At 39.9% G+C, this 25033-nt stretch overlaps 1 protein-coding gene across 4 annotated transcripts in view; it reads left to right on the plus strand.

Moving 5' to 3' along the window:
* The window catches only part of arap2 (ArfGAP with RhoGAP domain, ankyrin repeat and PH domain 2), a 286956-nt gene that overhangs the window by 225760 nt on the left and 36163 nt on the right, over positions 1–25033 (plus strand). For all 4 annotated transcript variants that reach the window (XM_052039500.1, XM_052039491.1, XM_052039508.1 and 1 more), the window contains 6 exons: positions 6383–6530; positions 7831–7899; positions 13568–13642; positions 16310–16427; positions 19008–19136; positions 24601–24740. In XM_052039500.1, the coding sequence (XP_051895460.1) occupies positions 6383–6530; positions 7831–7899; positions 13568–13642; positions 16310–16427; positions 19008–19136; positions 24601–24740 (679 nt within the window). The remainder of the gene's footprint in view (positions 1–6382; positions 6531–7830; positions 7900–13567; positions 13643–16309; positions 16428–19007; positions 19137–24600; positions 24741–25033) is intronic.

Here is a 25033-nt window from a genome sequence, read left to right on the forward strand (position 1 = left end):
ATTTTAAATTCCTTGTGTTATTATGCTACTAATTTATATTTCCTGAAGAACTTTATTTACTTGCATGCTTTGTGGATAATTGATAAATTGAGTAAAAGTAATTAACATCTATATTCTGGTGGAGCAGAACTTTTTCCCTTATCTCTGGCTGTATGTCGAGTTATCCAAATAGAGAGGTTATTAGTGCAATGTATTTGAGATTGCAAGCACTCAAACTGTGGAAGTATCCTATAAATGTTCTGGTAACTTAATTAATATTCTCAAATCTGATTTTTGGAAAATAATTGCCCAATTTGTTTCATTAGTACAAAGAAGGGACCTACTGGGAAAAGAAAAACCTGAAGTTGCTGTTGGTGACTTCAGCACAGTCAATGTAACTATGTTTTCTTTTAATACAATATAGCCATTGGGACCACCAATAGTTTCTATAATAAGTAATGGAGCTGGCTACTGTCTCTTTCTGTTAGCTAGCATGGAACTTCATTTTGCATAATTGAAATTCCCAATCTATTATCACAAACAAAATATAAATTCACCTTCTAGTAATGAATGTGTGAAAGCAGTTTCATCCTTTGCTTTTGTACTCCTTTGTGAGGCTTACAATGCTCGGTGAAGTCCCATTAAATAGTAATTACAGATTCAAAAAGCTGTATACTGATTACAAAACAGTAAATTGCTGCTAAATTATTACAAGCTCTAGCAATTCCAAAATAAGAGAATTGAGAACCTTCATCTAACAGCATCGGAACTCAGGCATGCCAAGGTATTTAGCTGCACAATCCTGCCTTTGTTGTTTGGGAATGAGAGAAAAATAACTTGTATCCATGTGTCTACCTGTCCTTCCCTTTCTTTGGGAGGAATGCCTTTTGCCAGATCTATCAGTGGAGAATGGCATGTTGGAAGGGACTTGGGAAAAGAAACTGAAGGAAGTCTGCAAAACAAAATTTGAGTTTTAATTTTTGGTATTATAGTGCAGAGTACTGGATGCAACAATGCCTATGGGACCAGACAATATCCCAACTGTGGTACTGAAGACCTGCTTTCCAGAACTATTCCATTACTGTTACAATCCTGGTATCGATCCGACAATGTAGAAAATTGCCCAGGTGTAACCTGTTCACAAAAAGCAGGACAAATCCAATTTGGCTGATTACTGCCCAATTAATCTACCATTAGTCATCAGCAAAGTTTTAGAAGGGGTCATTGACAATGCTATCAAGCTCACCAATAACTTACTTGCTTGATGGATAGTTTGGGTTTTGCCAAGACCACATTCAGCTCCAGATCTCATCAAAGCCTTGAGTTTTTTTGAGTCCAAACGTGAAGCGAAGAGGTAGATTGAAGAGGTGAGGTGAAAGTGTCTGTCCTTCACATCAGAATCAGATTTATTATCACTGACTTAGATTATGTGAAGTTTGTTGTTTTGCAGCAGCAGTAAAGTGCAAAGACAAAGTTACTATAAAGCACAAAAATAAATGCTGCAAAAGAAAGGAATAACGAGGGTACATGGGTACATGGGCTGTTCAGAAATCTGATAGTGGAGAGGAAGAAACTATTTCTGAATCCTTGAGTGTGGGTCTTCAGGCTCCTATACCTTCTCCCTGATGGTAGTAATGAGAAAGGGTCATGTCCCAGATGGTGAGGGTCCTCGATAGTGCATTTGACTGTGTGTGACATCAAAAAGCCCTGGTAAAACTGCAGTCATGGGGAATCAAGGGGTAAACCAATGGTTGAATCATACTTTACATAAAAGAAGATTGTTGAGGTTGTAATAATCACAGGCCTAGGACATCACTGCAGGTGCCCCTCTGTGCAGTGTCCAAGGCCCAACCATCTTTATCTGCTTCATTAATATCCACATGTTTGCGCAATTTTCAATTCCGTTTGCGCAATTTTCAATTCCATTTGCGCACTCAAACAAATGAAGTAGTCCATGTCTACATACAGCAAGACCTAGAGAACAAGCTGAAAATATATTACATTTATTTTCCATTCTAACTTTCTTTATAAGATTGTTATGAAATAATTGGATCCCCTCACACTGCTAAGACAGAAAGTGCTTTGCTGCTGAACTGAAATTGACTAGGAAGTGCTACTAATATTGTACAAAAAATTGCTGTTTTTTTTGTACTTTTCTGTTTTTTCCATTGACTTCATTCTGTGTCACTGGTAACAAATTAAAGTGGGGAATGAACTTCAGTTGATCTTTTACTTCGTGACCCAGGCTAAATGTGCTACAACACTATCACAAAGCTAAGCTGGTGTTTTTCATCTTGCTGTGTTTCCCTGGCCAAACAATACAGAGACTTAGAGTTTGAGCTTTAGGATCTACTGCCTTGTCTGTAGGGATGAAAATTAAGATAAGGTGTGGAAGATCAAGCCAGGCAGGAGTAGGAGTGGGTAAATGTTCAGCTTGATTTTATCTTTCCCCTTGCCAAGTTAGTCCTGTGTGTATGTGTGGGCAGGTGGGTGGAGAGGGGCAGAAAGCTGATTTACCCCTATTTAACTCTTTCTACTACTACCACCTCATCCCCTGCCAGTCTCCTGATTCCACCATGTACCCTATCCTGTAGACGTCAGTTCATTTTTTAATACAGCAAGGCCGTACTACAAAAGACATGGAAGTGTGTGTGTGTATTTTTAGTGTGCATGCCATGTCAACTAATTGCACTGATGCTAGCTGCACTCTACACATCAGGGAGTATAAATAATGCATTGAATTTTTCTGGCTCCAAGTGATTCATTCTAATAAACCCTTATAATTACTGTCAGTTTCCCCAGAATAGCAGGGGGTACAAATTCAATTCACCCTTTGCATTGAATTGTTAATCAACTTCCAAAGAATGTCACGCAAGTAGTTATTTTTTTACTGATATGATCTGTTCACTGCAAACAAAAAAATATTGTAATGTGACAGCAGGGAATGGATGAAACGGAGGGCTGGCACAATCTATCTCTTGAAACTGAAGTTGAATACACCTATTACTGTTGGGAGATGTCTTTTCTCTCAATTAGCATGAAAGGTCCTAAGTGATATTAATATTGATTTGCTTAACTGTTAACCAAATATTAATTTGGGACTGTAATCTCTTGGAGATTTCTAGGACAGCTGACATAGGAAATACATTCACGTTGCAATTTTAGGATACAATCTAAAATGATTGTTTTTTTGGGGTCAGTACATGAGAAGCTTCTCTAGGTATTTCGCTCATAAATTTCTTGACCTTAGAATGGTTGATGTTGAGACTGAGTGCAAAAGGGAAAACAATTTTCATTCGCAACAGTGATATCATTCACCTCAAATATAAAAAGTCAGATAAATCTTGCAGGATATGGAATGATAATAGTATAGGAGCATGTACATTTCCTTTACGTATGTTTTGCTGAAGAAGACAGAGGGCACTGTTACATATTTTTGCACATTTTTTTCAAGCAAATCTAAATTCGAGGGAGAATAAGATTTATTTTTTTCACTTCCTTTGCAAATAATTATTTTAGTGCCATTAATGAAAACAATTATTGCTCTTTTATTCCAGGTTGATCTTATGTATTTTAGTTTTTATTTTCTGTAATATGTATCATTTTTCTTCTGTACATCATATTGTGCAAGCAAATATATTTAAGCATCAGATACTACATTAAGATTGCATGGGAATGTAAGTTGTCCAGAACTCTGTACTAAATGAGGAAGTTACCAAGATGGATGTAACAAACATGTAGATTTATATTTTGCAGAAACTACATTTATCATACATACATATGTTATAAAAATTACTTTTAAATATCCAGCCACTTTAAAATCTGTCATAAAAGCTGCAACTAATCTGAATATTTTCACATTAGTGGGATAGAAAGTTTAATATAGTCCACTTTTATTGAAGTTCCTTTCAATGGTACAGATGTCACAATTATTAGATGAAGTAATTATTTATTTGTGAAATAATGGGCTGAAGATACCTCCAAAAATGTTTTTAGCTATAAACTCTGGAATTGATGAATAATCTCATATTACCATACAGTTTACTGCAGTTCACAGACTAGTCTTTATTAAATACTCAGTCGATAAATGAAGAAATTCTTCATTTTTAGAAGTTAGATCAAGCCAAATGGGGCCACACTTACAATGAAAACAGTTCCAGCACCACAGCAAATTGATCCACCCGTCTCATTAGTTACTGGTGAGCTGCAGTTGTTTATCAGGCCTGCTTATAGGGGCCAGTCATGAGAAGGTGGCAGGATGAGGCAAGGAAGGGACACAGAATGAAATTGGGCAAATAATTGCCACTAGCTGGCCCTTCAAGACCTGGAGGTCCAAAGTGTTCCCATTGTTCAGCCATGGGAGCTGAGCCCCTTAAACTGGACCTTTAAGTAAACTGGGCCTCTTAGTATCCATCTTTCTACACTTACTCACTGCATTAGCGCATCTTTTAAAAGTCTCAATTCCAGTATGTGTTTAGACGTTTCAGACAGATATACATTTCAACAGCTGCATGAACACTTTTTTTTAGCTGCTAGGTAATATTTGTGGTTCAGGAGAGGTCACTTGCTGCTGTAAAAATCAGAAAAAGCTTTTCCAGCTTCCAGCCCCATTCTGGAGCTTCTCTTGGTTATTAGAGTCTTGCTGCTCTGCAGAACTTGTTTTCTTCTCCCCCAGGCCCACAGGGACAAAAAGACCAGAATATTCAGTTTCTCTGACAACCCAAGGCTATTGCACTTATTGCTGTAGTAGCAATTGTAATGATGTTCAATTCCTCATGCAGTTTGTTGGAAGTTACCCGAAGTCACATTATCTGATTTAGTGAAGTCCAGCATGTCTCACGTTTTGCTTATTCTCTTTCTGCATAAACTCAGCCTGTCAAAACAGCGGTGATGATAAAATTCAAGTCTAACAGAATTATAAGACCCATGCAATGTGGATATTTGTAACTGAAGTTCTGGCCCTGACTACAACACGCTTCAGCAGAAGACAGCTGGGGAATTTAATGGGGAGCAGTCAGTTACCTATTGTGATCCAACTGTGTCCTGATCTTTTACAAACTCGTTTGAGCAGGACACAGACAAAAGGCAGCAGAGTCTTTCCAAAAGGAAAAGGTAGATTTCTTTCCAATGATGTAATTGGAATCTGAGTGTAATAATTGAAGATCACCACCATCCCCCCACCCCCCCCCCCCCCCCCCCCAGGTTACGGATGCCCAATTTCGGGATAGCCCATACATACAAGCAAGCATTTGGGAGGCTGGTGGAATGGGTTTGCTGGTTGCTATGGGGCTGCAAACATCTTCTGCTGTGTTGGAACTTGGTTCTCAGCAATACCAATGCATCTTCCAGAGAAATCTTAATGGTTGATTTAAATGCCCTGGTTTATCTAAATGTTGCCCTTGGTTGACCTCTGTTTTGATGTAAATATATTGCCGGGCAGCCGCATTTCCGACTTAAACCGTTCAAGTTATGAACAGTTTTCAGGAACGAAGCTCTGTCAGAATCGGGGAGGACTTGTATTCGGAGGACTGCTGTGAGTCAGGACAAGCAAGAGTGTTTGACCTTCCTCTTGACCTACCCAGTTCTTCCTACACTCACCCCAGCCCCATCACCCCGTTTCTTTTCCCTTCTCCATCTGCCCATCACCCATGCACTCCTCCCACTGGTTCCTCTCCCCCACCTCCCTCACTTGATTCCACGCTCCACCTTCCTCTCCTATCACATTCCACCATCTTCGGCCCTTTGTCGCTTCCACCTATCACCTCCCAGCTTCTGGCGCTGTTTCCACTCCCCCCATCTGCCTACCACCCCTCCTCACTTGGATCCACCTATCACTTGCTAGTTCTTGCTCCACCCCTTCCCTCCACCTTTTTATACTGGCTATCTCCCCTCTATCTTTCAGTCCAGATTAAGGGCCTCAAGGCGAAACATTGACTGTGCATTTCTCTCCATGGATCCTGCCTAACCCGTTGAGTTCCTCCAGCATGTTGTGTGTTGCTCCAGATTCCAGCATCTGCTCTCTCTTTTGTCTCCTAAATATCCTTGCCTGAGACTAGATTCGCTCTTCCATTTACTGGCAAGGTAGCAGATCTGGCCGGATTGAGGAAATCTCGAGGAGCAATGTAACTGTTCATATTGGCTGGTACCCCAGATACCAGTAGTGCCAAGGGTGCTGTGGGTATTTGTGGTACCACAATGATCATCCTCCATTTAAAAATGGGCCAGTGTAATGTACTATGTGACACCACAATGGCTGTGTGTTACATAATAATGAAAAAAGAATGATGCAAGTATTGTACCTGAGTTATAAGGACACTGTGGTTTTGTACAACACCAGTATAGTAATGAGTCATTTTGGCAGTTGTGTTGTATGTGTGCTAAATCACTCCTTTCCCTCCTACAGAGTACAGAAATGTTCAGAGATGAATCAGATGAACACACACAGTTTGTCCCAAGTGTTTTCACCCTACTTATTCCAAACAGAAGGTCAAACTAAACAAGAAGTGAATGTTATAGAGGATCTTATCAATTTATATGTGCAACTCTTTGGTGTAAGTATATACTTTTTATTCTAAAATGTAAGGGGGTTCTTCATTAGTGTAACTTACTGTTGCTCCAAATCAGTAGACTTAATAATTTCTGTAATATTTATTGATATAAAAAATGAGTCAATTAGAAGAGCTTGCATCTTGAATGTTTCACAAATTAACTGGAGAACAATAAATACATAATATGTTCCTTGCTTTTCTAGATCAAATAAAGTATTAAAGTATATTTGAAATGTTTTTTTAAACTGAAATTGAGATCCCAAAATAGTTGTTGTCTAAGCAGGTAACCTTGCAGAATTGTGGATAAAATCAAGACATAAAAACATATTATAATGAATTAATAACTTAAGTAATTTACATTTCCATGAGAGAGAAGCCCCTCAATACCCACTTCTTGTCCAAAATTGGTTAACCAGTGCTGTTGTAATAATGTTCCATGTAATCACATTACATAATTATATCTTAGTAGAAATCATCTTTATAAACACCAGTATATATTCTCTGGTTTAAATGTTAATCCACTATTCCCTTGAAAGGCTCTTCTTCAACTGCCTGAACATCTCTTGGTCATACACAGTGACAGTCTGAAAACAGTGATGGAAATAACATTCCCATAATCCAGAGCCTTGGGTAAACCAGCATCTGTGTTGCTGCTTTCAGTTTTGCATATTGAATCTCAGAGTAGAGCTAATGATACTGGAAAATGTATAAGACAGATTCAGAAGGATTATACCCAAGCATAAAGGGTTAAATTATGAAGAACAGTTGCATCCACTACTTTTTGACTGGTAGTGGTTTCGAGGGGTATGGAATAAACCCGGGTAAAGTGCTGATAAGCCATAGTCTATTTCTTATAGTTTCATATTTCTTTGAGGTAGAAGGGAGCCTTTTGGACCATCAAGTCCATGTCAGCTCCCAGAGCAATCCTATTCCCCCAGTGCAGAATTTAATCTTGTTGGGATTTTTCCCTCTGTTCTTTTTCCTAGATTCTCCAGTTTTCTCCCAGCAAATGTTTCACTAATTTGTCCTGAAATCTTGCATGTAACTTTTCCCAAAATAACTGAAAAAATGCTTTTTTTAAAAAACGATTTCTAAAAGTATGAAGGTCAGATAAACAAGACAAGTGGATAATTTAATTGTTAATTCTCCCTGGCTAAATATAGATTAGCAATACTCCATCCAGTTATCTACGTTGTTCATCATAGAACAAATTAATTGGTTATATTATTTAATTTGACAACTTCAGATCTTTATCATATCTTTTTACTTTTTGATGAATGTTTCTGTGTTTTGTTTGGAATAGGTTAATGAAGACCAAGTAAAACAGATGGAGATTGAAAATAGCTTCATCACAACTTGGAAAGACACACAGGTATGTTCCTGCCTCTGCAGTATTTAGCTTTAAGTATTTTAAGATGTTTAAGATCAAGATTAAAGATGTTCAAATCAGAGATCTTTTTACATGCTTTGAATATTTAAAGCCATGCTGCATATTTTATAGATCTTTGTGAAATTTATTTAAAGGAGAATTGTAGACATACTGGTCAGATGTCAACTTATGTGTTCTGCTTTTTGAGAATCACTGGACGTTGACACGATGCACAATAATCAATTGCTGAGCTTTACAGAATGCTAATGCTCATGACAGTTATGGTGCAGTTATGGTTTTTCTGGACTAGTGTCTCAAACTTTGAATCGGTTTGTAAGTTCAAGAATTAAAAGGAACTGCATCATTGCATTTTAATGTGGTTTCAAACCCATTTTTCTCGCATCTATTACTAAGAACTCCTTCCTTCTCTCTTTGCCTCTTGCATCTTCTGTTATCAACTCTTTTTTTACTCTTGTTTAGTACCACTTGGGGGAAGCACTGTTGAAAGTTAACCACAGAATATACCCTATTCAGGCAGACATGAGGTACTTTGCAACAAGTGACCCACATCAATGACTCTGCATAGTCTGTCCTGCTCACCATCTCCGACCCTCTCTCAGTGCCTCTCCCTTTAATCCTTACTCCCCACCACCCTCCCCCTATTTCCTCCCCTGCCACAGTCCACTTATTCCTTCAATGGGTTGGGCTTTGTTGCTAGTAAGGAAGGCAAATGCAATGTTAGCATTCATTTCAAGAGCACTAAAATATAAAAGCAAGGATGTACTGCTGAGGCTTCATAAGGCATTGGTCAGACTGCATTTGGAATATTGTGAGCAATTTTGGGCCCTGTAGTTAAGGAAAGATGTGCTGGCCCTGGCGAGGGTCCAGAGGAGACTCACAAGAATGAATCTCCTGAAAAACCTGGACAGAGTGGATGTGGAGAGGTTGCTTCCATTAGAAGGAAAGTCTAGGATCTGAGGACACAGTCTCAGGATAAAGGTTCATCCTTTTAGAACTGAGATGAGGAATTTCTTCAGCCAGATGGTGGTGAACCTGTGGAATCCATTGCCACAGAGGGCTGTGGAGGCCACATCATTGGGCGTATTTAAGGCAGAGATTGATGGGTTCTTGATTGGTAAGGGGGTTAAGGGTTATGGGGAGAAGGTGGGACAATGGGGTTAGAAAAAAAATCAGCCATGATTGAATGGTTAATGGGCCCAATAGCCCACCTGCTCCTATATCTTGTGGTCTTTTGGCTCCCATCCTCTCTCTTTTCTCTTGGCAACTCTCCCCACCTCTGGATCTCTACCTCTCCCCAATCCCAATGTTCTCCCCATATCCTCCCTCCCTCTGGAAGCCTCAGGAAAAAGTTTGTTGTCCATAATGGGTCAAAACCTTGAGTAAGCTTTAATGTGGCCACCTGGTGCTGCCTGAACTCATTGGACACCTGGCACCTTGCCTGATGGTTCCTGTGACTGGCGTCTCCCCTGGTCACAGGGCTTCACTGTCTCAGGCCCGCAGTCTGGTAAGGAGCCCTCCTGGGCCATGTTGGAGACTCTGGGGATAGCAGTTACCCACTATGTATTGCTGGAGGCTGACAGTGCTGAGTTCCCTAGAATGCTGTGGTTGGTTGGTTGAATCCTGGTGCATCCCTACCAGGGGTGGGCATCCGTTTGTCCTCACGCCAGTAGGGTAATCCGGCCTCTGTCACATCCACCAGCCAGGGGCAACCTCCTGCCTTCTCTATCAGGAGGAACCAGGACTGATTTGATGAGAATGACCAGGAGATCCAGTAGTTAATAACTATCAACACAAGTGTTCTTAGATCGGAAACTCCTCAGGAAAAGAAACAGCTCCATTGATGCCTGAAGACCAAAGTCCAACTAAGGAACAGATGGTGGGTGGAAAGGGCACAGAAGGTACAACAATTCATCCATAACCATGACGTGCACGGATTCTTCAGCCCTGTCAAGACCATCTGCAGCTTAAGCACTGAAGGACTGGCCCACTGAGAGCTATAAACAAAGTGTCTGTACCAAGGAAGACACCCAGTGAAAACCTGCGGGAAGAGGCACTTCGAAGGAGTCCTCAACCGTGACTCTGTCCTTAACACAAGTGTCCTTGACTCCATCTCACAGCAAACTTTCTCATCCACCTTCTGCAATGCCCACAGACCCATGAGAAGTCAAAAAGGCAAAATGTCGACAGAGAAGCAATAAAACTTCTGGAGTAAGTGGTATCTCTGCTGCAATTCTAAAATATGGTGGAGAGGGACCAGTCACAGATTCATATCCTCAAACCCCTTATCTAGAAAGAGGAGAACATGCCAAAGGGTCTCTGAGACACCATAATTGTGCAGAAAAAATGGGAGTGTGGTATCTACAGAGGAATCTCCTGCTATAAGCCATAGGGAAAGTCACTGACCTGCTGAGTTCCTCCAGCACTTTTTATGTATCGCTCCAGATTCCACCATCTGCAGAATTTCTTGTTTCTCCGGAAAGTCAAAAGAGTTCTTTTCAACTGCCTCCTCCCAGTGGCCTGCCACATCGGCCCAGATGAGGCCCTAATTATGCTCAGTGAACCCCTGTTGCCAGGTCATATTACTTATATACCCAACACCAAACTTCAGAAACGCGTGGTCTATTCTGAGCTTGGTTATTGTAAAAGATTACTAGGTAGAAAAAGGAAACAACTTAAGGATATTCTTAAAACTGTCTTGGAAAAACTGGAACATTCCCACCAACTTGGGGGATTTCCTGGTCTGTGACTAATCAAAATAGAGAAGGAGCAATCAGAAGAATATTGAGAAACTTGCAATTCTTTGTCAGGAGCACACAAAAGCCCAGCGTTAAACGGTGGTAAGAGCACATCACCTCCCAAACTATCCACCCATGCAACCACTTAAGCACCTCCCATCTCATGTGTAGCAGAATCTGTGGATCCCATATTGGTCTCAGCAGCCACCTTGGCACCCACAGAACTTGAGTGGAAACAAGTCTACCTCAATCCTGAGAGAATGCTGGGCAGGCACGGTAGTGTAACGGTTAGCGTAACACTATTACAGCACCAGTGACCTGGGTTCAATTCCAGCCACTGTCTGTAAGGAGTTTGTACGTCCTCCCCATGACTGTGTGGGTTTCCTCCGGGTGCTCTGGTTTCCTCCCACATTCCAAAGATGTACAGGTTAGGAAGTTGTGGGCATGCTATGTTGGCGCTGGAAGCATGGCGACTCTTGCAGGCTGCCCCCAGAACACCACGCAAAAGTGATGGACTTCACTGTGTGTTTTGATGTACATGTGACTAAAGAAATCTTATCTGTTTGAGAAGAAGAGCAAGTTAAGATGTATAATGAAATACTCATTACTTTGCACCATTCAGGATAGAGCTGGCCAGATGATTGACTATACCTGCTACTGTACTGAATACCTCCCCCCCCATACTACCAGTGTTTTATGGTGTGTGTATATTGCACCCAGTAGTTCACCAAGCGTATTTTGAAGGCACCTCTCAGCCCATAACCTCTAACAGAGAACGAGTGATGTGTCATGGAGGTACCATCATGTGCAGTTCACGTCTTAGTTTCACGTCATCCCTGACTTCATCATGTACAATTGTAACTTCATCTTCACCTTCAAGATTCTTGAATCCTCTGCCAAATACCAAGTGGAAAACCTATCACCACAAATGCTATAATAATTCCAAAAAGTTGCCAATCACCACTATTATGACAATTGGGGATTGATAATAAATGTGGCCTTGCCAATGTCACACGTGCTCAAGAACAAAGATTCTCCAAACAAAAATTCATGTGTATTCATTGCCTGCGTTTACAATTAGCTTAATTGCTTTGAGATGAAAGAGTATACATTTAATTCATCTATATACGTTGCACGTTTTTAATCAGTCCAGGAAATGCACATTTTAATAACTTTTAACAACGGAATTACAGCTTTGTCATTAATTGCTAAACTTTAATTTAATTAGAATAAGAGTCTTTTATAGTTTAATTAGGTGATGCTTTATAAAAGGGCAGTATTAATTACATAACCACTCTCTGACCGACTAATTGACTGGAATTTTTAATTAAATGTTTGTTTGCACAATGGTTTTGCTCTGGAAGCAAGTTCAGAGCTTTTATTTTGGGGTGGCATAATTCTTTTCAACCGTGGAATTTTTCTTCTCAGTGACAGCTCAGATTATTTAGTTTCCACTGGACATGACAATCTATTTTATTACCATAGGAGCTATGATATTTGTTACTGATGTGCTATTTGGAAGAGAAATCTAGTACCCTTAACTGTGGCTGCTAATGTGTATGTTCTGGATCTCAGTGCAGTGAATTAGAATGGTCATGCCAGCCTTTTACTGACCTTATCCCAAAAGGAAGGAGTGATGAGATCATATTTCCTTACAATAAACAAGGAGACCATTCAGCCCATTGAGTCCTTGTCAGGTCACAGAGCAATCCCTTTATTCCTTTTGCCTATTTATTTTATTTCCCTGTAACCTAATCTCTCTCATGTCCACAAACTTCCCAACCCCTCCCCCTTCCTCCCATGGCCACCCACCTTCACTAGGGATAACTTACGGTGTCCCGTTAACCTAATAGCACATCTTTGGGATGTGGGAGGTAACTGGAATACCTCTGGGAAACCCACAGGTTCACAGGGAGAATGTGCAAACTCCACACGTACAGGTCAGTATCGAGTAGGGGTCTCTGGGGCTGTGAGGTACCAGCTTTAACAGCTGTCCCACTGTACCACCCTGATTAAGGATATCTGCTCCCCTTGCCTGAGTTTCCACTGTCCTATACAATAGACGTATAGGACAGTGGAAATTTCTAAACTTGGTAGTTTAAATTTGCTAGCAGTGCCAGTTCAAAATCACAAAAGCTACTCCATTACTGTCAACTCAATTCTGTATTGTGCTTCAGAGTATTAAGGATAGATATGGACATTAGATATACCCTCCTGCCCTATCTCTGTAAATATAGGATTATACAAAACTCTGCACACTATGCCATGAATCAGCGGTCACTGACCTACACTGGCACCCAGTTAAGCAATTCTTCGAACTTTAAAACTTTCACCTTCTTCAGATCCCCCCATGATCTTGTCCTCACCCTTTCTCTGTAATATCCTCTAATTCTACATCCCTCCAAGATGCCTGTATTCCTCATTGTCATCCTAATATTAATCACAGCAGCAGTTCAAAGACCTGTGGCTCTGGATTTCACTAGCTAAGCATTTGCACCTGCCTACCTCTGAGATGCTTCTTAAATTCTACCTCCTTAACCAAGTTTTTGGCCATTTATTCTAATACCTCCTCAGGTGGCCCAGTGTAAAGGTTCATTTTTTAAGCTCATGTGAGGTGCCTTAGGATATTTTAGCTAAGCTAAATACAGTACACTGTATAAATCCAGTTGTTCCTTTCGTTGGATGGCACAAAGCACAGCTTGGATCAGTATTTATTTTGTATATGATGCCTTTTGCGGTGGTTCAGTGTTTCCACAAACCCCTCAATGGGTCCTATCTTTATTTTATTGAGACAAAACTCAGAACAGAAGAAGACTGGTCTTTTGCCTCTTGCATATTCCAAATGTAAAACTGTCAGTATAAGTATTTGATACTGCTATGAGAATGTAAAGTGTTCTGGAAATTGTTTCCTTTAGATTGCACAAGCTGGCGATCTCATCCTTGAAGTATACCTGGAGAAGAAGGAGGCTGACTGTTGCTTCATCATAAGGGTAAGCATTTGCTTCATGTATGAAATATTCAGTATAATCAGTCAAATATTGCACCCTCATCCCCAGTACTTTTTGATATGCACATAGTTTTCATGGAGTTAACTTCAATTTTAAAGCAGCCGTGTAAACTATCTTCATGCACCCACTGTTGGTCCAAAACTGGTTGTATAGCTTGGTTTCCATAGATACATTTCATGAGCACATTAAAGTTAAGTGGAGTGTGTGTGCTTACTGCAACCCCAGCTGATTATTCAGACTTCCTCCCTAATTAGGCAGACACAGGCGGAGTATGGTGATTCAGTCCTGCATCTCTCAATCCTTATGTTCATAACGTTGATACTAAGTTGGTTATTTAGGTATAGCTGATAAGTGTTTACAGTTATACAAAATAAATGGACAACAAAAGCTTCCTCATTGTCCCCAAATTTTGATAACAGAAGATTTTTGATTAGAAACTAGTAAAAATTTTTGGATGTGTATAAATGGTCCCATAATTCAGAATATTGTTCTTACTTTCCATCAGTAACACCTTTTCTTTGAAAATGATATTTTCAGTATGTTTCAAGGATTAGGCTGGTATTTGTTCCTCGTTCCACATCAAGTGATGGTACGAGGCCACAGCTCAAACCACTCAGTAGCAGTTTGACACAAATTTGGTTCCCTTTCTTCGCCCTTTCAGAGGGCAGCAAAAGTCAACCGTGTCGTTTTGGAATTCCATTGTGGTCAGGCACAAAGACGTGGCCTTCTTTCTCCAAACACTTCAGTATCTGCAATAATCTGACTAGTTCATGTCACATTTACTGATAGTAGCTTCCCATATTTTTAAGACGTCCTTAGTATGATTTTTAAACTCGTATCTCAAAAGTCAATGGATTATTACAATCCATCAGTTTTCACGAGCCACAGTTTGTAAAATCATGAAAGGCATAGATAAGATGGATAGTCACAGTATTTTTCCCAGGGTAGGAGAGTCCAAAGCTAGAGGGTGTAGGTTTAGGGTGAGAGGGGTAAGATGTAAAGGGGACCTGAGAGGCAAATTTTTCACACAAAAGGTGGTGGGTATATGGAACGAGCTGCCAGAGGAATTGTAGAGGTGGATAAAGTTACATATTTTAAAAGATGTTTGGACAGGTACATGGATATGAAAGGTTTAGAAGGAATGTGGACCAAATGCAGGCAAATGGGACCAGCTCAGGAAGACACCTTGGTCAGCATGAGCGAGTTGTGCTGAAGGATCTGCTTCTGTGCTGTATACGTCTATGACTCTAATCAGATGCCAGTCTACAAACAATGAGACTGAATTCAGTTGACAGTTGACTATTTTATGATTTGAAAGCGCAATTTCCAGGTTGCTGTTCCTACGTCATTAATACTAAGCTGTCTCAATATTCGTTAAAGTCAAATCGTGTTAACAGTATATGAGATTTTTGATGAGTTACTAGATAGAGTTGATGAAGATAATGCAATTGATATTGGTATACATGGACTTCCAGAAGGTTTATGATTAGGTGCTATTTAACAGATTTATCAGCAAAGTTGAAGTACATGGCATATAAGGGCATTGACAGCTTGGATATAAAGTTGGCTAATTAACAGGCAACATAGAGTTGTGCGAATCATTGTGTTTTTGAACTGGAGGAAGATGATTCATGGCATTTTCCAGGGATTGGTGTTCATGTCGTATATGCTCTTTGGAGCTGAGTGCAAGGTATGACATGATGAAAATAACATAACCATGTAGTAATCACATTGTATTAATGCAACATTACTGTACCCTATCGCCAAAAACATTTCAGTAACATTTTAGTACAGAGAGTTCCCCTTTCATAACCTGTGCATAAATTTACATAGTCTTTGGCTAACTCTGCAGAGTTAGAAATTAACTCTGAAGAATTCAGAATTGAAGATCATTAGTAGTTTGAATTGAAATAGAAAATTGAAATATTAGATCAGGCCAAGTTGCTTTGTTTGGGGGGGGAAAAATTACCTCAGCTTTTTCAGGATGCTTCTCAATTTAGCTATTACATAATAGGCATCCTCTTAGAATTTTGTTTCCATTGTTCCACTATGGAAGATGGTATTGAGAGATTAAAGGACCATTACTCCTGTCATTAATATTGTACAGCTTATTTTCTACCTCATTTGCATTGATATTTGTTCCTTTTGATTTACACTAAGATCTGGCAGATCTGTCACAAATACTCACAAAATGAAATAAGCTGCTTTGAAATAAGACATTTCACAGGTAAATGTAGCAGCCATTTTACGCAAACCAAAGCCACGAAGAGACAGACCAGTTAATGTATGCTTACATTGTGATGGATGATGGTAGGATGTTTGCTGTGTTAACTTCAGATAATGCCATGGGCTTTTTTTCAGCATTTTGTGCCACCTTTCTGTCAATAAGAAAATCTTTTTAAAGAAATGGATTTTACTGAATTATCTCAGCTGGTTTGAAAATGGTGCAAGATCAGAATTGCTGTTTGAATTACAGAAGTTTTGGAAGTTCAGACGTAACATTTATCTACTGCATATTTATCAAATCAGTTATCTTGTTTTGGAATAATTTATACCTAACATGTCAGCTACTTTCACTGTATAACCATTTTGACAGCTCTGTGTGTTTGAGTTTGCAATTAAGGCCTTTTTTTACACTATGGTTTACAGGTATCTCCGACAATGTCTGCTGGAGAACTGACTCACTCTGTCTTAGAAATGAAGAACATCGTTATTGAGGAGAAGGTTGTTTGGGCCACGTTTGAAGTGATAGAGAATGGAGACCTTGGTAGGATATTAACAGTTGCAAATTAAAATTCCAAATAAGGTGACTACATGTTATTTTAAAACACAATGAAGACTCCTTGTCTCTTCTTGCCAATGACTGCCCTCCGATCTCTACCTGGCATATATTAGACATCCTTAAAATAGCTAGTCTCTCGATAATGAGCCTAATTCCCTCAGACACCATAAGCCTTAACTTCCCATGATCCAGATGCAAAGGCCCAAAACATCCCAGAGTCCAGCAGTAGGGGTTTCTCCAATGACTCATAAGTCCCACTTCCTGAAAGCTTTGACAGCCAACAAAGCCAACTGACAGCTATCAAAGATGAGAAGTAACATTTAAAGGATAATACAAATGAAGCAGTAATTTTTAATGTTAAAACTCATTTCTTAAATGAAAATCTATGCTAGTTAAAACCACTTAAAACACCCAAAACATTGCAAATAATGAACAGAAGTGAAACATATTGAATAAAAGGAACCCACTTTCTACTTTGCTTTCTTCAATGCAGTGCTACCATCCACATTATGATTATTGGGGCCATTAATCCTGCAACAGGCCTAACCTTACAAATCTCCCAAGAATTAATTTCTCAGGATGAAACACTGAGCATTCTCTGCCTCTGGGCTCCATGGATATCAAAGTTTTCCAGCAAAATCAAGGTCTTGTTTACATCCCCATCTTCCCCATAACTGACCACCAGCTGCTGCCTATATATTAAGGCCAGTCTGAAATACCATTCGAGCATGGGATAATAGCTGGTAAGTAAAAGTTACCCAACAAAAGTATCAGACATCCCCGAGTCTAACCACCAACCCTTGAGGTTCTACGGCATTGCCATTGCTGCATCACCCACCATCAGCATCCAAGGAGCAGTGACCAGAAACACAACAGGACCAACCACATAATACTGTGGCTACAAGGGCAGGTCAGAGGCTGGGTATCTCACAGCCAGTGATTCATCTACTGATACCACATTAGCTTTCTTTTGTCTCCAACACATGTCAGGAAGGTGATGGAATACTCCCCACTTCTCTAGATGAGTGCAGCAATGACAGCGTTTAACAAGTTGATCACTAATCAGGACAAAGCAGACAACTTGATTGAAGTCCTAAACTTTCATTCCCTCTACCGCTGGCACACAATGGCTGCAGTATGTGCCATCTACAAAATGCACTGTGGCTACGCATTAGAACTACTCCCACAGGACCTTCCATGCCTTCCTACACTACAGCATTATTAGGAGTACCTTCACCAAAATGACTACAATGGGTCAAAAAGGTGGTTGAACACCTCGTTCACAAGGTATTCTAGATATGGGCAATAAATCCCATCAATGCCAATGACACCTATGTTCTGAAAAATGAACTAAATAAGTCATCTTTATCTGAAATTTAGAGGTATTTTTGGCTACCTTGGTGATGTTTTGGAGGTATCACAGTTTAAGCCAGATTCTACCTTTGCATGGGATTGATGTACATATGCTTCCTTGGCAGAATAATGGTCTGCTATATTTTACTTCCATTTCCAATTCAAAGTCACAAGCCAGTTATCGTATCACACACTGAAAAAGATTCATGATATCAGGATATCCCAAAGCACTTTATAGTCAGCTAAGTACTTTGAAGTGAAATCATGGATGTTGCCAATGTGTGCATAATCTCACCAAGATTGCAAAAACAAAATTGTTCCCAGAGCTTGGTTGAAGTTCACTGACTGATTTTGTGCTGTTGTAGAAATCAGGTATATGATGATGCATCAGAAACCCCTCTGGCTCTCCAGAAAATTAGAGGTTTCTGCTTAGGATTGTTGATTGCCACTAACTCCTCTTGGCCCCACAGGAACCTACTTTCCAATTATTTTAAAAACAAAACTTTCCTTTTGGCAACATCCGCTGCTGAGGCCAGTAAAATCTGCAAAGAAAACTTAATATTTGCTCACTTAGAAGACAGTTCAACAAGGGCTCCTAAAGCTGTCCCTCATTTGTACACTCAAGGGGGAAAATTGTTCTTCTTGGCAGCCCACAGGATCACACGAAAAATGGCCGAATCCATTTTCAGTTTGTTTTTTTTCCCCAGTGCATTTTGTGGATTGCAGGTGGGCCTCTTGCCACCTGTACATCTAGGCCTAGATCTTAACCCACCAAACTCTTAAGAAGTGTGTTCTGGATGGTTATAATCCAACTACTAAAGTGGGTATTAATTTAATAGTGCAAAATTGTTGATGCCAGGAAAATATATTGCTCAGGGATATGAATACAAAGATTTGCAACAAGAGATGGAGTGATTTGAATAAATTGTCAAATAAACCAAAAAAAATTACTGATTAATTTCTAAGGGGCTAAATAATTTTGCATTTTTCTGAAGGGTGCTTGAAAGGATTGCTTAAAGACATTGTCACATTAAGCTGATGACTAATATTGTAGAGTGCTAGTTAAGTTGTTTATTTTTATTTAAATGCCCTTAATTTGGTTCATTGTCCATTCACTGTTATTTTATGTTAGCAGTTAAGGAAGGAATAAATAATTCTTTCAAGTATTTGTTTACTATTTAACATCATTGTTGTACATTTTCCACTCCACAGAGAGAGCACTGCACTACCAAGAGAATGTCCTAGAACAGGTTCTTCAGTGGAGTATACTGCCGGAGCCTGAATCTGCCTACTTGATCATAAAACAATTTCAAGCAGCAAATGCAATCAAAAGCTACTTGGGTATGAACATCAACTTTGACATGTTTTTAATGGAACCAGATGATTGCGCACACGTAGAAAACAAAGTTGTAAATGCATCTCGTTTTTGCTTGTTTGTTAATAGTGCTCCAAGCTGCATTTGCCAACTTCATATCAGAATCCTACGACCAGCGATCCCCCAATTAAATGGGCATATAATCTTATGTCAAGGAAACATAGCATTTCTAACACCAGCCTTCCTCTTCTGCATCTGTCCAGTAGCTGTGTGGTCTGCTCTGATGAAGGTTGCTGAACTTTGATTGTTCTGGAGAGGCATTTCAGTCTTTGTGTATTACAGTGGTGCTGAGCTTAGAGTTCTGGAACTTTGATGCAGAGTTGACAATTGCCAGTGTGTGTCTGCAAGGGTTCGGCGTGTGACTAGAAGACTGGAGGCAATGTTCCTAAGTTTGTAGTGAGTCAGGTTATGGTGGTGGCTGGTGTTCATAAGTGGCCTCGAAGTATCCTCCAGGCAGCAGGAACAGAAGCCATGTTGCTCGGGAGACAGAGGGACTAGACATCAAGTCCAGTGACAGGACCATTGACCAAGCAGGCTGTCCTTGGGGAATAAGGTTTGTTTTATCTTTAAACTAGAACACATGACAGGCAGTACTTGATTGTTCTATAAAATGCATGAGCTCTTCAACAAATTTGATCCACTCCACTTTATGTAAAGAAATAGCTGAAAACATTGGATACAGCAAAAGTTCCAGGACTAGACAACAACCTGGCTGTAGTACTGAAAAACTGCACTCCAGAATTATCTGTGCCACTGGGCAAACAGTTTCAAAATAGTTACAACACCGGTATCCACCTATTATGGAAGATTGCCCAGGTATTTCATGATCACAAATGCAGGAGAAATCCAATACACTTAATTACCACTCAATCAATTATCAAACATCAGCAAAATGATGCAAGTTATTTTAGACAGAGCTCTCAAGTGGCATTCACTCTCCAATAGCCTGCTGTCTGACACTCAGTTTGGAACACTTCATCAGGAACACTCACTTCCATACCTCATCAAAGCCTTGGTGCAAACATGATTCAAAGACCTGAGTTGAGAGTGATAGTCTTGATTTTAAGGTAGCATTTGACCAGGTGAGTATCAAGGAGCCCTGATAAAACTGGTCAATGGGCATCGGGGAATAATAGTTAGATTTGGACTTTGCACACAAGAAAAGATTGTTGGGGCTGTTGGTCAAATATCCCAGTCCCAGGACATCACTTCCTGACAGCAGTATCCTATGTCCAACCATTTTTAACTACTTCATCAGTCACCTTCCTACAATCATAATGGCAAAAGTGGGAATGTTTGCTGATGATTGCACAATGTTCAATTCCATTTGCAGCATCTCAGCAAATGAAGCATTTCAGACCTACACACAGTAAGATCTAAATTACATTCAGTCAATGTAATAAGTGGCAAGTAAGATTTATTCCACAGAAGTGCCAGGCAGTGACCATCTCCAAAAAGAGCAAGTCTGACTACCTATCCTTGACATTTACTGGCATTACCATTACTGGGTCCCTCATCATCCACATCCTGAGGGTTACCACTAATGAGAAACTCAACTGGACCTACCACATAAAGATTGTCAACAAACGTCCTTCACCAAACTGGGATCTCAACAGGTTCTCAGTCAAAGCTGTCAAAGAAAAATGGAAAATGTTATGTTCTCAGTTATGCAATTCCTGCAGAGTTGGGAAAATAAATGTAAATAAAATTCTGAGCTGTTTGACAGTGTTGGGATTTCAGGAACTCTACCTAGCTGCACACTTGAAAGGTTCTGCAACAGATAAAAGCATTGTGTTCATTGGACAAGTATTTGAAAATTGTTTAGAAGTCTCAAATATAGTTTGATTTAACGGCTGGAGATGCATCTTTTTGAGTGGTTGTCAAAAATTACTAATAATAATTCACCTCATTTTGTACACTTTTTAATGCATATCATTTTCACTTTCACAAATAGATTGCTGTAATGTCATTAATATATGCTGTTAAACAAAAAATATTCAAAATGAAAGCATTGGTCAAATGGAAGAACAGAATGGGGCAATGTGAGTTTTTATGGCAGGTCTGAATGAAGAAATCCTAGGTGAGAAATTGGGATTGTCAGCGCCCCCTTTTGGGTGCTGTGAATGCATCCAAAACTTCAAAAGGCACAAAAGTATGTATACACACAATACCGCAGTAAATGGCAGAAGTAAATACTGTCATTTATTTATTTGCAGGATATGGGCATTGCTTCATTCGTTGTAGAAGTCAGTTTGGGCAAATGAAAATAATGTGCATTTAATAAAAGAATGTACAAGAGGATGCAGATATTTATTACTCATCCCTACTTGGTAATGAGATGGTTTCTTGAGCGGTTGCTCTCCTGCCTGTGAAGGTGCTCACACTGCTTTGATCTGATTGTCTGTAGAATCACTTAGTCTTTGTCACCAGAATGCTGAATCCAAAGTTTAGCTTGTAAGGATGACTTTAGGTTAACACCTCCAGTTCTTTTAGATTTGCCTGAGACTACTGATGGCTCATTGTGACACATGGGTACCCAGTTTTGACATACTCATTCTACTCTAGTTAGCCTGATACTACTGCCGCACAGAAGGATGGAGGAGTTCCTTTGTGACAATATGAGTCTTTGCCTCCACAAAATGCAATGGTTATTCCCCTGAGTCACAGATTAATCTGTCTGCTTTAGGTAGATTGACAAGGGCAAAATAATTTACCATGATTATCTCACCATCTGCTGCAGAGGCAAGCTATGTATTTCTTAGTATTTCCAACATTTCTGTTCACATTTTAGAGAAGAAATTTGATTCATCCAGCATAAAATTATCTTGCATTTGACTTAAATATATTGTGGTACTTACTAGAATTTGTGTAGGTGTTTTATTTTACCTGAACAAGCTATTTTCCCCCAGAAAGCATTTAGACATATGACTAGTCAGTAGTCAAATCTTAAAACACAGAAGGGTGATTTAGCCCACTGAGCTTGTGAGGTCCCATTACATGAATCATACAATTGATTCCTTTACCCTTCTCTTCCCTTCAATGCTACAGTTTCTTGTTACTTCTCAGGCAATTATCTTGTTCCCATTTGAAAGTTGCAACTAAATCTGCTGCCAATCTATATCATGGCAAGTGGTGCTTTAAAAATCCTCCAGCCACCTCCCCTTTGCTTTCAAGAGTAAACCATACCTCCATATTTCCTTAGGATACAGAAGGAAGTTTTTTTTTTGGCTAATGAGTCTATTGCCAGCTTTCAGAGTAATCCCATTCCCCCACTAATTTTCCCTGTTAACCTATTCTCCCCACATTCCCATCAATTCTTCCACCATTGGCAATTTACAGTGGCCAATTCACTTACCAACTGGCATGATTTTAGGATGTGGAAGGAAACCAGAGCACCTGGTAGAAACCCATGTGGTCACAGGGAGAACATGCAGACTCCACACAGACAACACTGCAGGAGGTTACTGGGTCACTGGAGCTGTGAGGCAGTGGATAAATATATCTGCACCACTATGTGTTCTCTGCTTACCGGCCGCCTTGCTGGTGGAAATTGTTATTCCGCAACTCTTTCAAAGTGGTTCATAGTATCAGACACCCTTGTTAAATCGCCCCTTAATCTTTCCTGCTGTAAGGAGAACAAACCAGCTGCCCTGATATCACCACGTTACAGAAGATTCACATCCTTGGTATAATTCTGCAAAATCTTTTCAGCACCCTCTCCATGGTATTGATTTCCTTCCCAAAAGGTTTGCCACAGCCCCAAGCTCTGATTTAGAGAGGTTTGACATATCCTCCTTGCTTTTGTACGCTGTGTCTCTACCTAGAAAAGCAGGGGTCCCATGTGCATTTTTAACAGCCTTCTCCACATCCTCCTCCCTTCAAAGGCCTCTGTTTCTGTATCCTTGGAGAACTGCACAATTTAGTTTATAGAATAACCATTTCAGACTGTTGGAACAACTTAAGCCCACAAGCTAACAGTAATTTGGCTGGAATTTTCTGCAGACTGAAAAATAAAGAGAAAAATGCTGCTGTGTTGGCGATATAATATCTGGGCTTGTGCTGAATAAAGTCTAAAAGCCAAGACTATCCGAACTTGACCAGCAGAGATAAATGAGTACACGCTAAATCCTTAGCTGACAGGTTTGGTCCCAGATCAGGGAATAGACATTTTCAAAGAGATAATGTAATTCATCACACTTGTCAGCCACACAAGTGGTAATATTTTCTGTGTCATCACCTGTTTGGTTTGGTGGATCTCATCCTGTTCCACTCAAACTTTCCCTGATTCATCATTCTGGGTAAAGAGCAATATCTTCATTGGAACACACACCTGGCCATTCTCCAGGCTGTTATTTCTGCTGGTCAATTTTCTGAAGTACATTATGAAAGAGGGAAATTTGATTGAAGCTAAAATTCTGGCAAAAATACCTAGCATCTGACTTTCTACTTTGTCTGATAATACAGCAGCAAAGAAGGTCCTAATTAGGGTAAACAGCCCCTGCTCTGAAAGCCAAATGCCTTTGTGCTTTAATTATTTCATCGAAATATTCCTTTAGTTTTATTAAGTAGATTCATGGAGTGCTTAGTAGTTTATAATAGTTTGTAAATTCCTTCTGATTATGGCAACAAAGTTCGATTTGTTCGATTGTTTCCAAAGTATATTTCAGTGGAATTAAGCTACAAAAGAATTACTTTGGATGTTACTTCTCATCTACACCCTACAATGATCTGTTCTCCCGTCATCAAATACTCTAGCTGAACATGTGTCTTTGAAGAAGGCATAATAGAACTTAACCAAAACCTTTCTTCATATTATTGTTGTGCATAAAAAGAGAGGAATCTTGTTTATGACAATTGCATTTTCCTATCTGTAATTGGATAGTCTCAGGAGACTATTTTAGATTGCATCTGCCAGAGGCAGATACATTAGAATTACACTGGCTTGCAATCTAACTTCTACATGCTCAGTTGAGCTGAATGACATGAGTGGTTCCACAGGGAACTGCTGGCCGTCAACAGTTTGCAGCCCATTTTGTTTTATACTTCTGTGCATTTTGGTCAAAAGTGGAAATCCAAGATGAGGTGGAGGTCTGATGCTGGTGATATCCGTCCTCCCACTCTGCTGCTGGACTTGCCATTGAGCCCAGCAGTGGAGCACTAGTGTGATAAAGGGAGGAGCATTCCAACGTTGGGCCCATAGGATTTGGTGACTGAGGCCATCTGGCTGCTTTGAGCCTGATCTGCCTCATAGGACACATCTCACATGGGGAGTGTCCGTTTCTTCCTACCCTCCGCATGGGCAAGCACTGTGGGTGTCGAGTCTAGAGTGTGGGCTGGGTCCAGCATTATCCAGCTGAGCTGGGTGCCCAAGGTAGTGGGCTCAGAGTGGGAAGTTACTCCAATGCTTTACTTCAGCTTTTAATCTTACAGCAAAGAATATCAAAGATTCCGGGAAAGCAGGAACTCTGAAATGGAGAGAAGAACCATCTAAACTATTATCTGGAAATAAATTTCAGGACCGTTATGTTGTCGTGCGAGATGAGAAATTACTCCTTTACAAAGATGCAAAGGTGAGTTTTTATTTTCATTGTGCATTTGAATTTTTTTTTGTAAGTTTTTGTATTTAAATTAGCTGAATATGACTCTTTATGTGTCTCAGTGAGATGAAGAAAACTTCAACAGTGTGAGAGAACAAGCAGCTTGAGTGGGCTGAGCAGACAGCGTTCTGGTAATCTAAAGCAAAAAAAATGCAGACTATATAAATGTAAAATATAAACAGAAAATACTGGAAATCCTCAGCAGGTCAGGTGGCATTGGTGAAGTGAGAAACAGAATTAATGTTTTGGGTCAATCACCTCCTGTC

The sequence above is a fragment of the Pristis pectinata genome, chromosome 2 (assembly GCF_009764475.1).
Source record: "Pristis pectinata isolate sPriPec2 chromosome 2, sPriPec2.1.pri, whole genome shotgun sequence".
Classification (NCBI taxonomy): Eukaryota; Metazoa; Chordata; class Chondrichthyes; order Rhinopristiformes; family Pristidae; genus Pristis; species Pristis pectinata.